Source organism: Macrobrachium nipponense, chromosome 15 (genome assembly GCF_015104395.2).
Source record: "Macrobrachium nipponense isolate FS-2020 chromosome 15, ASM1510439v2, whole genome shotgun sequence".
NCBI lineage: Eukaryota > Metazoa > Arthropoda > Malacostraca > Decapoda > Palaemonidae > Macrobrachium > Macrobrachium nipponense.
In genome coordinates, this window is record NC_087208.1 from 38,324,229 (window position 1) to 38,336,324 (window position 12,096).

Genomic DNA, 12,096 nt, shown 5'->3' on the forward strand with positions numbered 1-12,096 from the left:
CAGAAGTCTCGATCGGTTTAGGTTCAAGGAGCCTGAAGAGAACCTAAACAAATTCAAGTATCAGGATCCTTTGGGACTGCAGGACCAGGATTGGAAACAGGAGTCAGTCAGGCGCAAGGAGGCAGTGAGACGTAAGAAAGGGCGTCAAGAGCCTCTCAAGCTCCAGGATTCAGGGCGTCAGGAGTCAGTTAGAAGGCAGGAGTCAGGGCGCCAGGAGTCTGTTAGGCACCAGGAGTCAGGACGCCAGGAGCCTGTTAGGCGTCAGGAGTCAGGGCGCAGGGAGTCTTTCAAGCGCCCTGAGTCAGGGCGCCAGGAGCCTATCAAGCGCCAGGAGTTTTGTGAACCTCAAGTGAATAGACAACAAGAGTCTAGTAGGCGCAAGAATGTTTTAGACTACCAGGAGCCTCATTCTTCTTACAGAAGTTTGTCGATCATTCAGCGCTCCCCTTCTCGGGAAAGGAGTACTTCTCCCGCGGAGAGCCCTATCACTTCCAACGGTCTCTTCAGTTGATCCTTTGGAAGAAGTGTCGGATGAGGAGAAGCCCGTAGATGTGGCAGTTTCGGACTACAAGAGGCTCTCACTTCTACTTCTCAAGGAGTTCGGAGACTCCCTTCATCCTGCTGATCCTCCTTCACCAGGATCATTAATGTCCAATACCAAAGCGCATAAGTCTTCTTCATTCGTCAAGATGCGCCCTGCATTATGCATGAAAAAGGCTTTAAAGACTTTCAGAATGGTAGCCTCAAGAAGGGAAGCGGGCAAAAACAGTTTTTCCTGCCCTCCTTCTAAGTTAACAGGTAAACCTGGAAGGTGGTACGAGACCAAAGAACCCATGGGGTTAGGCCTCCCTTCATCCGCAGACGCGGACTTTGCGTCTTTGTTAGACTCATCCAGGAGGAAGTCTTTGCTTTCTGCTAAAGCTACATGGGGCATGTGTGAGCTAGACCATCTTCTAAAGGGTCTCTTTAAGACTTTAGAAGTGTTTAATTTCATGGACTGGGTATTGGGAGCATTAGCTAAGAGAGCTCAAGACACTGACTTCGTCTCGATGGAAGAACTTTCAAGTGTCCTGGCTTGCTTGGACAGAGCAGTTATGGACGGCTCCGTAGAAGTTGCCTCTCTTTTCGGAACAGGAGTGTTAAAGAAGAGATCGGTCTTTAGCTCTTTTCTAGCAAGAGCCGTATCGCCTCTACAAAGATCCTCTCTTCTTTTCGCTCCTCTCTCTTCACATCTGTTCCCGCAGGAGACTGTTAAGGAGGTAGCAAAATCCTTAACAGAAAAAGCAACCCAGGATCTTCTCACACACTCTGCTAAGAGGTTTAGACCCGCTGTTCCTATTGAAAAAAGAGAGAAACCCTCTTTTGTGCAGCCCTTTCGAGGTACCTCCTCTTCTAGAACCCCTCTTAGAGGTCGCAGACCAAAATGAAGGAGTAGGCCATCTAGAAGGTCCTTCGGGAAATCTAGATGAACAGAGTCCTCCAGACAACAGTAGGCGCCAGACTACTTCATTTTGCAAAAGTCTGGGTGCGAAAGGGAGCGGATTCATGGTCCCTCTCGATCCTGAAAAAAGGATACTTGATCCCCTTCAGGGAAAATCCTCCCTTGACGACAACTCCAAGGGAGTTGAGTGCAAGATACTCAGATCCAGTCCGAAGACTAGCTATTCTGCAGGCAGTGGAACAGATGATTTCCAAAGAAGCATTAGAACTGGTTCAAGATCTCCTGAAAAAAGGATACTTGATCCCCTTCAGGGAAAATCCTCCCTTGACGACAACTCCAAGGGAGTTGAGTGCAAGATACTCAGATCCAGTCCGAAGACTAGCTATTCTGCAGGCAGTGGAACAGATGATTTCCAAAGAAGCATTAGAACTGGTTCAAGATCTCCAGTCTCCAGGATTTTACAATCGGTTGTTCTTGGTACCGAAAGCATCGGGGTGATGGAGACCGGTTCTAGACGTCAGTGCCCTGAATTTCTTTGTTATGAAGAAGAAATTCTCGATGGAGACGTCTTCCTCTGTTCTGTCTGCTCTTCGTCCAGGGGACTGGATGGTGTCCCTGGACCTTCAAGATGCGTATTTCCATGTGCCAATTCATCCGGCATCACGGAAATACCTAAGATTCATGTTCCAAGGGAAAGTATTCCAGTTCCGGGCGATGTGTTTCGGACTTTCGACTGCCCCTCAAGTCTTCACGGACATCATGAAGAATGTAGCTTATTGGCTACATCTGGAAGGGATCAGGATCTCATTATATCTGGACGATTGACTAATAAGAGCCCAATCGGAGAAACAATGTCTGGAGGACCTTTTCTTTACTCTGAAATTGACAAAGTCACTGGGACTTTTAGTCAATCACGAGAAATCCATGCGACGTCCCAAGCAAAGCATTTGTCTATTCGTTGGGGATTCAGATGGATTCTCGGGATTTTCTAGCGTATCCTTCGCAGGAAAGGAAGGAGAACGCCGCTTGGAAAAGGTGGCAGTCTTCTTAAGGAAAGAACATTGTTCCGCGAGGGAATGGATGAGTTTACTGGGGACCCTCTCCTCGATGGAACAGTTCGTTTCCTTGGGAAGACTGCACCTAAGACCCCTTCAATTTTATCTGAAGGAGAGTTGGGACTGGAAGTCCCAAGATCTGGGAGAAACCTTTCCTATCTCCAAGGAAATCAAGGAGAATCTCCTCTGGTGGTTAGATCCACAAAAACTAAGCAAGGGGATCTCCCTTCACTTACAGAACCCTCGCCTAGCGTTATTTGCAGACGCCTCAGATTCAGGGTGGGGAGCAACCCTAGGTTCGGAAGAAGTGTCAGGCACTTGGGAAGGAGAACAAGTTTCCTGGCACATAAACAAGAAAGAACTAACAGCCATTCATCTGGCTCTAGTTCATTTCGAGGAACAGGTCTCAGGTCTGGTGATTCAAATTCACTCGGACAATACAACAGCCCTTGCATATACTATAAAGAAACAGGGGGGGACACATTCTTTTTCCCTGTACGAGTCAGCAAAGGATCTGCTGATTTGGGTGGCTCAGGAAAGGAAGATCTCTCTTCTCACAAGGTTTGTAGGGCAGAGAGCAAATGTCCAGGGCGGATCTGTTGAGCAGGAAAGACCAAGTCCTACCCACGGAATGGACACTCAATCTTCAGATTTGCCAACAACTTTGGCATCTGTGGGGAAGGCCCAATATAGACCTGTTCGCGACCAACAGGAACTACAGACTAGGAAACTATTGCTCCCCGATCTCGGATCCGCAAGCGGTAGCTGTAGACAGCTTTCTGCTAGATTGGGCAGGCTTAGACACCTACGCCTTCCCTCCTTTCAAGATAGTAGGGGAAGTTTTGAGGAAGTTCGCTTGCTCAGAGGGAACAAAAATGACCCTCATCGCTCCCTTCTGGCCAGCTCTCGATTGGTTCACAGAGGTGCTGGAGTGGATAGTAGATTTTCCAAGATCGCTTCCACTAAGGAACGATCTTCTCAAACAGCCCCACTTCGACAGATTTCACAGAACCTCCCCGCTCTAAGTCTGACCGCCTTCAGACTGTCGAAGGACTCGTCAGAGCAAGGGGCTTTTCGCGCGAAGTGGCGAAGGCTGTTGCAAGAGCCAGAAGAGTTTCCACCTCTAGGGTGTATCAGTCGAAGTGGGAGTTGTTTAGAAGATGGTGTAAGAATAAGAAAATATCCTCTTCCAGTACCTCTGTAACTGAAATCGCTGATTTTCTTCTCTATTTGAGAAAGAACTGTAACCTGGCAGTATCGACAGTAAAAGGTTACAGGAGTATGCTGGCCTCAGTCTTTCGACATAGAGGACTAGATCTTACTAATAATAAAGATCTCCATGACCTTATAAGGTCTTTTGAAACCACGAAAGTCCAGAAAATCAAGAAACCTAGCTGGAACTTGGATGTGGTCCTTAAATTCCTAATATCAGAAAAATTCGTACCGTCTCACACAGCTTCATTTAGAGACTTAACTAGAAAGTCATTATTTCTATTTGCATTAGCAACAGCTAAGAGAATTAGCGAGTTGCAAGCCTTGGAAGGTAAAGTTGGTTTTAGGAAGGATTCAGCGGTTTGCACCTTTAAACCACTTTTTCTAGCGAAGAACGAAAATCCCTCAAAACCTTGGCCAAGAAGCTTTGAGGTAAAAGGACTCTCTTCACTAACAGGAAGAGAACTAGAGAGGACTTTGTGTCCAGTCAGGGCACTCAAGTTCTACCTGAAGAAAAAAGTGTTGCTAGGAGGTACAGAAGAAAGTCTCTGGTGCTCTGTAAAGGATCCGAAAAGATTGATTTCGAAGAATGCCCTTACCTTCTTCATAAAGGATTTAACAAAGGAAGCTCACCTTACTTGCAATGAAGAGCACCTCAAAATTCTCAGAGTAAGAGCGCATGAAGTGAGAGCCATAGCTACGTCAATGGCATTTCACAAAACATGGTCTCTTCAGGCACTGATAGAGTCAACGTTTTGGAGGTGTAATTCTGTGTTTGCCTCCAATTACCTAAGAGACGTTAAAATTTCTTACGAAAAGTGCTTTGCTCTGGGAGCGTATATTTCTGCGAATTCAGTGCTGGGAGAAGGGGCTGAGGCTAATCCTTCTTAACTTACTTTAGTGTTTAAATTTGTCTTTTATTGGTGGTTGTTTTTATTGGTTGATTGTCAGAGGGAATAGGGGACCCTCTTGCAATTCATAGGTTATAACAGTACTAACATGGTCAGGTGATCGGGATTGGCTTCAGTGCTCCTTGTGTTTACTTATAGAAACCTTAACTCTGTCATGTAAGAGGGCTAGTCCCCATTGATATGACAAAGGTAAAGGCTCTACCATGTAAGTGGGTCAGCCCCCATTGGTACGATCCAGAGTAGGCTCTGTCGCGTAAGCGGGCTAGCCCCCATTGACACGATCCAAAGAGTTATTCAGCCATAGGTTCATACCTCGCTGGGACTCTTGAGGCAGGCAGACTCAGAGACAGTAGTCATGAAGTCTTCAGCCCAATCAGGTAGGAACCATGGATTATTATATCCAAGAACATATGTTGTTTTTTCCCTGTTTTTAATGTATTTAGTATAAGTATTATCTTTTTGTTTAGCTGTCTCTTACCCCCCACCAAGGGTGCCAATCAGCTAAGTATATATCTGCTGGGTAAGTTTTCATGTACAAAAATGATATTGTTAAGATACAGTAAAGTTTTATACATACTTACCTGGCAGATATATACGATTAATGGCCCACCCATCCTCCCCTCAGGAGACAGGTGGAAGAGAAATTCTGTCTTAGAAAACGGGAATGGTTCCGGATCCCGCCACCCAGCGGCGGGAATGGTGGATCACCTGACCTACCTGTCGCGTGTGCCGCGAGTTTTGAAATTCTGTCGGGACGACCGAGTCTATAGCTAAGTATATATCTGCCAGGTAAGTATGTACAAAACTTTATTGTATCTTAACAATATCATTTTTCATTTCATATTTCATTTGTTTTAATGGAATTTTGTAGAAGTTATGGTCTTGTAAGGGACTATCTTCTTCTTTCCCACCATCATTCCTACGTTAAGGGGTTGGTTGCCTGATGTGCCTTCTCCACTGCCTTCTGTCAAAGGCATCATCTTGTAATGGACTATATTAGTATAAATTTAGCATTTGTTTGATGATTATTCTAAGCTATATAGTTGTTAGTGTTGTAGCATTGTTAAGCTCAACTGGTATTAAAAATGACAGTAAAGTATGATATACAGTGGACCCCCCGTATTCGCGTTCTCCGGATTCATGGACTCACACATTCACGGTATTTTTCTATGAGAAATATCCACAAATTCCTGGGGGTTTTTTTTATCAATTTTATCATAAAATGCACTTTTTGTGATAAAACTATTAAAAAAAAAACAAGTATAAACATTTGCAATGGGTTTTTCTTGAGTTTTAACTAACAAAATAGGCTTTTTTTAGCGTTTTTATAGGGGTTCCAAACATTCGCGGGTTCTAACTATTAACGGGGGCGACTGGTATGCATCCCCCGCAAATACGGGGGGACCACTGTACTTCTTTGATCTGAAGCAAAGTAGCTTCAGTATTGTGAAGATATCCTTGGGTGCAACTGTCCTCAGATTCCATTTAATTCTGAAAACTATAATTTAAAATAAAACTTTTATCACTAAAAGCATTGGACGCATATGAAAGCATAGAAAATATCAAAAGTTCCAGTGTTTTCCTGTGATGGTGGAACTGAGAATTAACTAGGAAAAATAAGTTCTAGTTGCTTTACAGATGGTATTAAGTGTTGCAGATTTTTTAAAAATATTTTCACACAACTGCCTGAATGTAGACAGCATATGCCTTTCTTATTTTCTAAAAAAAATGTTATGGGGCTTTTGGTAGAGAGGCAAAGGGGTTGTTTTTATTTTAAAGTTTTCACAAAATATAAAGATCTGTAAAAAAAAAAATTAGGCACTGTATTCATATGAGAGTTGTAGTTCTTACAGTAGCCATATCTGATGTACACAGCTCATAGCTTTGTGTTTGTGGAGGGATAAAGAGTTTTCTTGGTTGTGAACTCTCATGTTGTGCCATTATTAAGTTTTTACAAGACAAATAACAATATCTTTTGAGCCAAAGTATACTTTTAGTGTCTGTAAACACTATTGTATTTATTTCTAACATTTAAAATGGCTTTGTTCATTTTTTACAGTGTATTTTATTAGAGGATAGAAGCAAAAACAAATACTGTATTGGATGTTGTGAAGTGGATGCCGACACAAAGAAAGACAACCCAGGTAAGATATTTTTCATAGAATTTCAGTACGTACGGTATGTACTACGTTCATTCAAGTTTTTAGAATTTCTATATAGCATGGGAAAATATTTTAATTCTACCAATGCTACTATTTTCTGAAATTGTGAGTTTGCTTTTTTTTCAGTGTACAATCAGCAAGAAAAGTGAAAATACCGTTTTCATTAGCTTTCGTTCATCGGATTTCCCATCTGTTTTTTATTGGAAAGACATAAACTCACTAAATTTACTCTAGAGTATGAAATTACACTGCAAATTATATCATATCAGTTGCAGTTGAAACTGCAAAACAAAAATGTTCAGATACTTAAAAACTATATATCCGAAGTAGTAATTGGAATTTATCTGTGGCTTTGTTCATGGAGTTTTGGAAGATAGAGTTTGAATTTCTGATTGTAGTCACGACGACAATATTTACTCATTTTCCTTTCTGAAGTGGAATATTACTGCATCATCATAACTAGTGATTGTGATTATTTTAGTTTTTACAAATTTATATTTGTATTCCAAAGTGTTTAAAGGTAGCTAACATCATTGGCAGTAAATGTTGCGACGGTAGGTTGAGCAAATTTAGTTGAATCCACAGAGCATTTTTTATGATGTGAGGAGGAGCCTGAGTGACTCGGGTGGAAAAGCACAAGTTACTGGATAGTGGCATAACGGCTTTCACAATTTGACGACTGAGGTAGACATGAATCAAATGTTAGTATTGGCTGTTTACAAAGCTACTGTCATTAAAAGGAAATCGTTCTCAAAGTTAAAGTAGCCTGTCAACCTGAAGATTTTATGGCTATGCTCCCATTACAAGCAGTTCGGAGTTATCCTACACAGCTAACATGGTTGCATTACTTTGTCATAAGGCTGAAGGATCTCCCAATACATCAGCATTTTTTGCAAGATATAAAACTTACCTGTGCAGTAGATGAAGTTATTTGTGGTAATAAATATTTTTGCTTTATTTTTTTTTTATTTTTTGTAAATGATTTGTGGATGAGAATCGATTTTCAAAATTAGAGACTATATCAAGAAAGCAAGAATGACCTAGCCTATGGTTGAAATTTTTCGAGAAATTTTCCATGTCTTTTGACAATGTGAATGTTGAAAAAGAAACCCATAAAATTACTCTGTATAATGAGTTTACTTATAAGTATTTACATTTTATTTTACTAAATGTTACAGCAACTGTTGAATGAAAGCAATTAACTTGAATACTAAGGTCCCTTCAAATTTTATCTAGCATCACCAATACATACTATATAATTCTCTCTCTCTCTCTCTCCACTTCTAAAACATACTTTAAAAATATGTTATCACTCAATCTCCCAAAGAAATTATAATGAATTAAGTAGCTATAAATAGGTCTATGCGGTCATGTAAGCAGATTTTGCTCTCTCTCTCCTTCCAAAGCATATTTGAAAAAATATTATCACTCAATCTCAGAGGAAATATAATTAAGTATCGCTATAAATAGGCCTATGCTTACACTCTCTCAAGTTCCAATGATCTACTTGTAAGAAACAAGCCAATCTCCTCCTATGAGTATGTTTCAATCTTGTAAGCTCTACTTTCATTCTACTTGTCAAATTTGTAAGCTCCACTTACTTATCAAATGTGGACTAGATGAATGCATTTGCTTTTCTGTTCTTTCTAGATTAAACGTACCCTTTTAAAAAGTAGAATGCTAAAAAGAGAAGAACAATTAGGTCATTTACAATACATCAGCATGGACTACTCAATGCCATCTTGTCTTTATGGACAGCTGTCAGCGAAGAAGCCGCAAGAAAGGCAGTAGAAGAGATTCAGCACAGACAGCGGCAAGATAAAGAAGTTTCCCCGTTGTTTAAGTCAGAAGTAAAAGTAACGAATCAAGAAAAATCAAAATGCTCATTACCTGGGTCGGCTCTGGTCTCATCTTCGTCTGTTGCTGCTTCAGCAGTAGAACCCCAGCAGTGTTCGCAAAGAGCTCAAGAGAGTAAAAGGTATGAGTTTTTGTTGTAAATGTTTTTATTTAAATTATTGCATTAAGTCCTTCTTACATATTTTGCAAAATATTTTAGTTACTCAAGAATTCTTGAATGATTCACTGTACATAGTCAATTGGCAGTGGTCCATTAGTAAACAAAATTGTTTTTTCTGTTTTGCTGATCTAGGTTATTTTAATGTGTTAATTGACCAGAAAACCCTTAACACACCTCAAGTTAGCAGACATATTTACTTATCAGCTACATTATGATACTTTTTATTTTGTCAAATTAGATGTGATACTATATGGCTAGATAAATATCTTTAATTGCTTGTGAAGAGTAAGGCACCATTTAGGTTAGAAAATGTGTGGAATTGCCATAAGCTGTAAGATACCTGAAAAATATTCAATTGCAGGCTTTATAATAGGGTCTTTGTTGCTTGATAGAAAGCCGGACTCTGAAAGCATCATTAATATGAAATTTGGATTTACTGTTGTTTTTTCTTTTCAGCTTGACTATTCATGGCATAGACATTTCTGGTGATGTCACATCGGTGTTATGTGCGCTGCGAGAGAAGCTTTCGTGGGCAGGAAACCAACTTAGTAGCACCAGTAGTGTCCATGAAGCTCGAAATATTGCAGATCTTATAAGTGAATGTTGCAAAGCCATTGCTGCTCTAAGAGACTTATAACTAATTTCTTTTTAATGCCAAGACCATAAAAGTGCACAAAAGTAATAAAGTACTGCTTGCATTACTCATTGCCACGCTCTTTTGCCTAGAAGTGCTTATGCTTTCACTGTAACTTGGGATTCTCTTTCAGTCACTGTTCAGTTGCTTCATTTCCAGTGCCTTTCCCTGGACCCGAAGTCCGTAATGATCAGTTAATTCAAGTGTCTGTACTTAGTCACTTGTTGTGCACTTCCCTGAAATGCTAGTCACCAGATGGCAATGTTTACACGTTTGAGCCTTTTGTTTTTATGAAAATTGACGCCTTGAACCAAAAATTGTCTGTACCCATAAAAAGCATTTACGTAAACTATGTAGTACAAATGCATACCTTGTTTTATGTAATCTCAATTGTTAACATCCTGAGATGCTGGTAAATACAGTAGTAATTGACGTCAAAATCATTCATTTGTATGTTTGTGCGTCATCATTCGTGTACTGCCATTAAGTTTTTGTACCCTCCCTTCATCAGAGTTTAACTCTTTGTGCATTCCCATTCCTGTCCATTTGGTTTCTAAGCAAATTTTCCCTTCAGTGTAGTATATATAGTGGAAGAATGGAAGAGGCTGTTTTAGTTATTTGGCAGTAAATATGAAGAATGATGGTAGGATGAGAGAAGAGGCAACTCATGGTTAAGTGAAACAAGGAAGGTAATAGGATGTCCACAAAAAACTGACCAGAGACTGCATACTGAAGCTAACATAGGAATTTACGAATTGAGCGCACTCTCCTTTGTGGAAGTGTTTGAACTTATCAAGGTATTCCTTGCGTAGTATGTGTTGAAAAATTTAAAAGGGTGAAAAATTATGAGATATATAGAAATGTTAACAAGGTTAGTTTGTGTGAAATGATGGCTGTGTTTTGAAATGGTTCAGTAGTCGAAAGAATGAGGATGACTGGCTGGTGGCTGTGAAGAAATTAGTTTAAGGTGAAAATGTGCATGACATGAAAGGGGTTATGGGGTGTTCATCACATGGCAGTGATTGATACCCACTCTACATTTATAACACTGCAAATGATGTGGAAGGTTTTTGCATGGATCCTTCCACGAATCAGCACTCGTAAGTATGAATATACCTGTAACCATTTTACTCTCTGGAGACATCATCTGTTCAGTTGTTAGAATTAAACCATCAGAAATTAATGGAGTATAATAATCTTCAGTCGTCATCTTCTCAGTTGGTTTTATTAATAATTGGTTTTAACAACCAAATTACTGATGTTGGGAAATAAAAGCAACCTTTTTATTCACTTTTATTATGAAGTTTGAATACACCCAGTCAAAAGAGAAACTAAAACCAATGATATTTCTAGTTAACAAAAGTTTGACTTTTAATAAAGAAAAAATGGATGGCCTTGTAGAAATGAATATGAATAATCACTATATCCAAAAGCAAATACTGTAACCTCAAATACCATAAAGCTTATTCTCTTTATAAATCAAGCAATAACATAAGACTTATGATATGCGTGACCATGTCACACTAAACAATAAAGCTGTTAAGAATCTGATAGCTAAAGTAAATGCTAAAAACGTGAACATTGCATAAAAGAGAGAATCCACTTATGCCCCAAAATTCAAGTACGTACTGTAAAACTAAATTTTTGTTCTCCACTTATGCCCTAAAATTCAAGTATACTGCAAAACTAAATTTTTGTCAAGTCCAGTTTGAGATATTATTGAATTTCGAGTTGGTTTTAATTTCAAAGCAATCATTTCCACACAATTTATGATCAATTAAAGCTCAAGTTGAAAGTTTTGCAGTACACAGGAAACTAACACTGCAATAGAATAATTATTATAATTACACTGCAGGTGTAACGATTTCTCTAACGTTCACTCTCAATCGTCAATATACACTGAAATTAGCAGCAGAATAAGAAAATACTCACTTGGCAACATAAGCCAGGCTTCCAGAGTGAATGGAACATAATTACCTTGGTTAAAAAATATTTCTAACGATGCCTAAGACATATATAACAAACATTAATTTCTGGTAGCCTTTTGTCATCAGATGTAGCAGTCTCTTGCAACCCCAAAGACACTGCCTGCTCATTCTTGACACCTGTTTCTGACAAGAGGTGATGTATGTGTATTAAAAAATATTATCTATGAAACTGATTATGCCCTTCCCCAACTTGATCCATTCAAAACGTAAACACCTGTGATCCGACGGAACTACATTATGTAGCTCTGCATTACTTACCAACAGAAGTTGTTTTTGTACACACTACAATCCAATCCAAACTGTATCGATTCATTACTAAACTGCCTACAACAATTTCATGAAACCAAATAATACAAAAATCTTTGTACCATTCATGAAAAAGATTTTGAACTACCAATCACTGCAAATAAAGCTTTTTTTGTTTTTCTTACTACACAAATTTCAATAAGTTAGCATATGTCGCATTTGATTTTCGACAATGTTAGCGATAACACGTCATCAAATATTCACACGGGCTGTTCGAGAATCCCTGATACTTGCATTGTATTCCCAATGGATAAGATTTCAGTTTGCTTTGGCTGCTTGCCGCCGAAGGAGGATGTATATTTTCTCTTTTATCCAGTCTTTGTTGTAAGGTGCGTAAGTATTGGTGCTCTTCTGGTATCTGTAAAGGTCA

General features: G+C 39.5%; 2 protein-coding genes across 6 annotated transcripts in view; one reads left to right on the forward strand and one right to left on the reverse strand.

The window, feature by feature from the left end:
• LOC135227101 (protein ZNRD2-like) overlaps nucleotides 1–10,728 on the forward strand; it is a 40,278-nt gene extending 29,550 nt beyond the window's left edge. For all 4 annotated transcript variants that reach the window (XM_064266955.1, XM_064266956.1, XM_064266957.1 and 1 more), the window contains 3 exons: nucleotides 6,679–6,763; nucleotides 8,540–8,759; nucleotides 9,255–10,728. In XM_064266955.1, the coding sequence (XP_064123025.1) occupies nucleotides 6,679–6,763; nucleotides 8,540–8,759; nucleotides 9,255–9,435 (486 nt within the window). In that variant the 3' untranslated portion in view covers nucleotides 9,436–10,728. The remainder of the gene's footprint in view (nucleotides 1–6,678; nucleotides 6,764–8,539; nucleotides 8,760–9,254) is intronic.
• The window catches only part of LOC135227102 (enhancer of rudimentary homolog), a 139,557-nt gene continuing 138,173 nt past the window's right edge, over nucleotides 10,713–12,096 (reverse strand). For both annotated transcript variants that reach the window (XM_064266960.1, XM_064266959.1), the window contains exon 4: nucleotides 10,713–12,084. In XM_064266960.1, coding sequence (XP_064123030.1) covers nucleotides 11,985–12,084 — 100 coding nt within the window. In that variant the 3' untranslated portion in view covers nucleotides 10,713–11,984. The remainder of the gene's footprint in view (nucleotides 12,085–12,096) is intronic.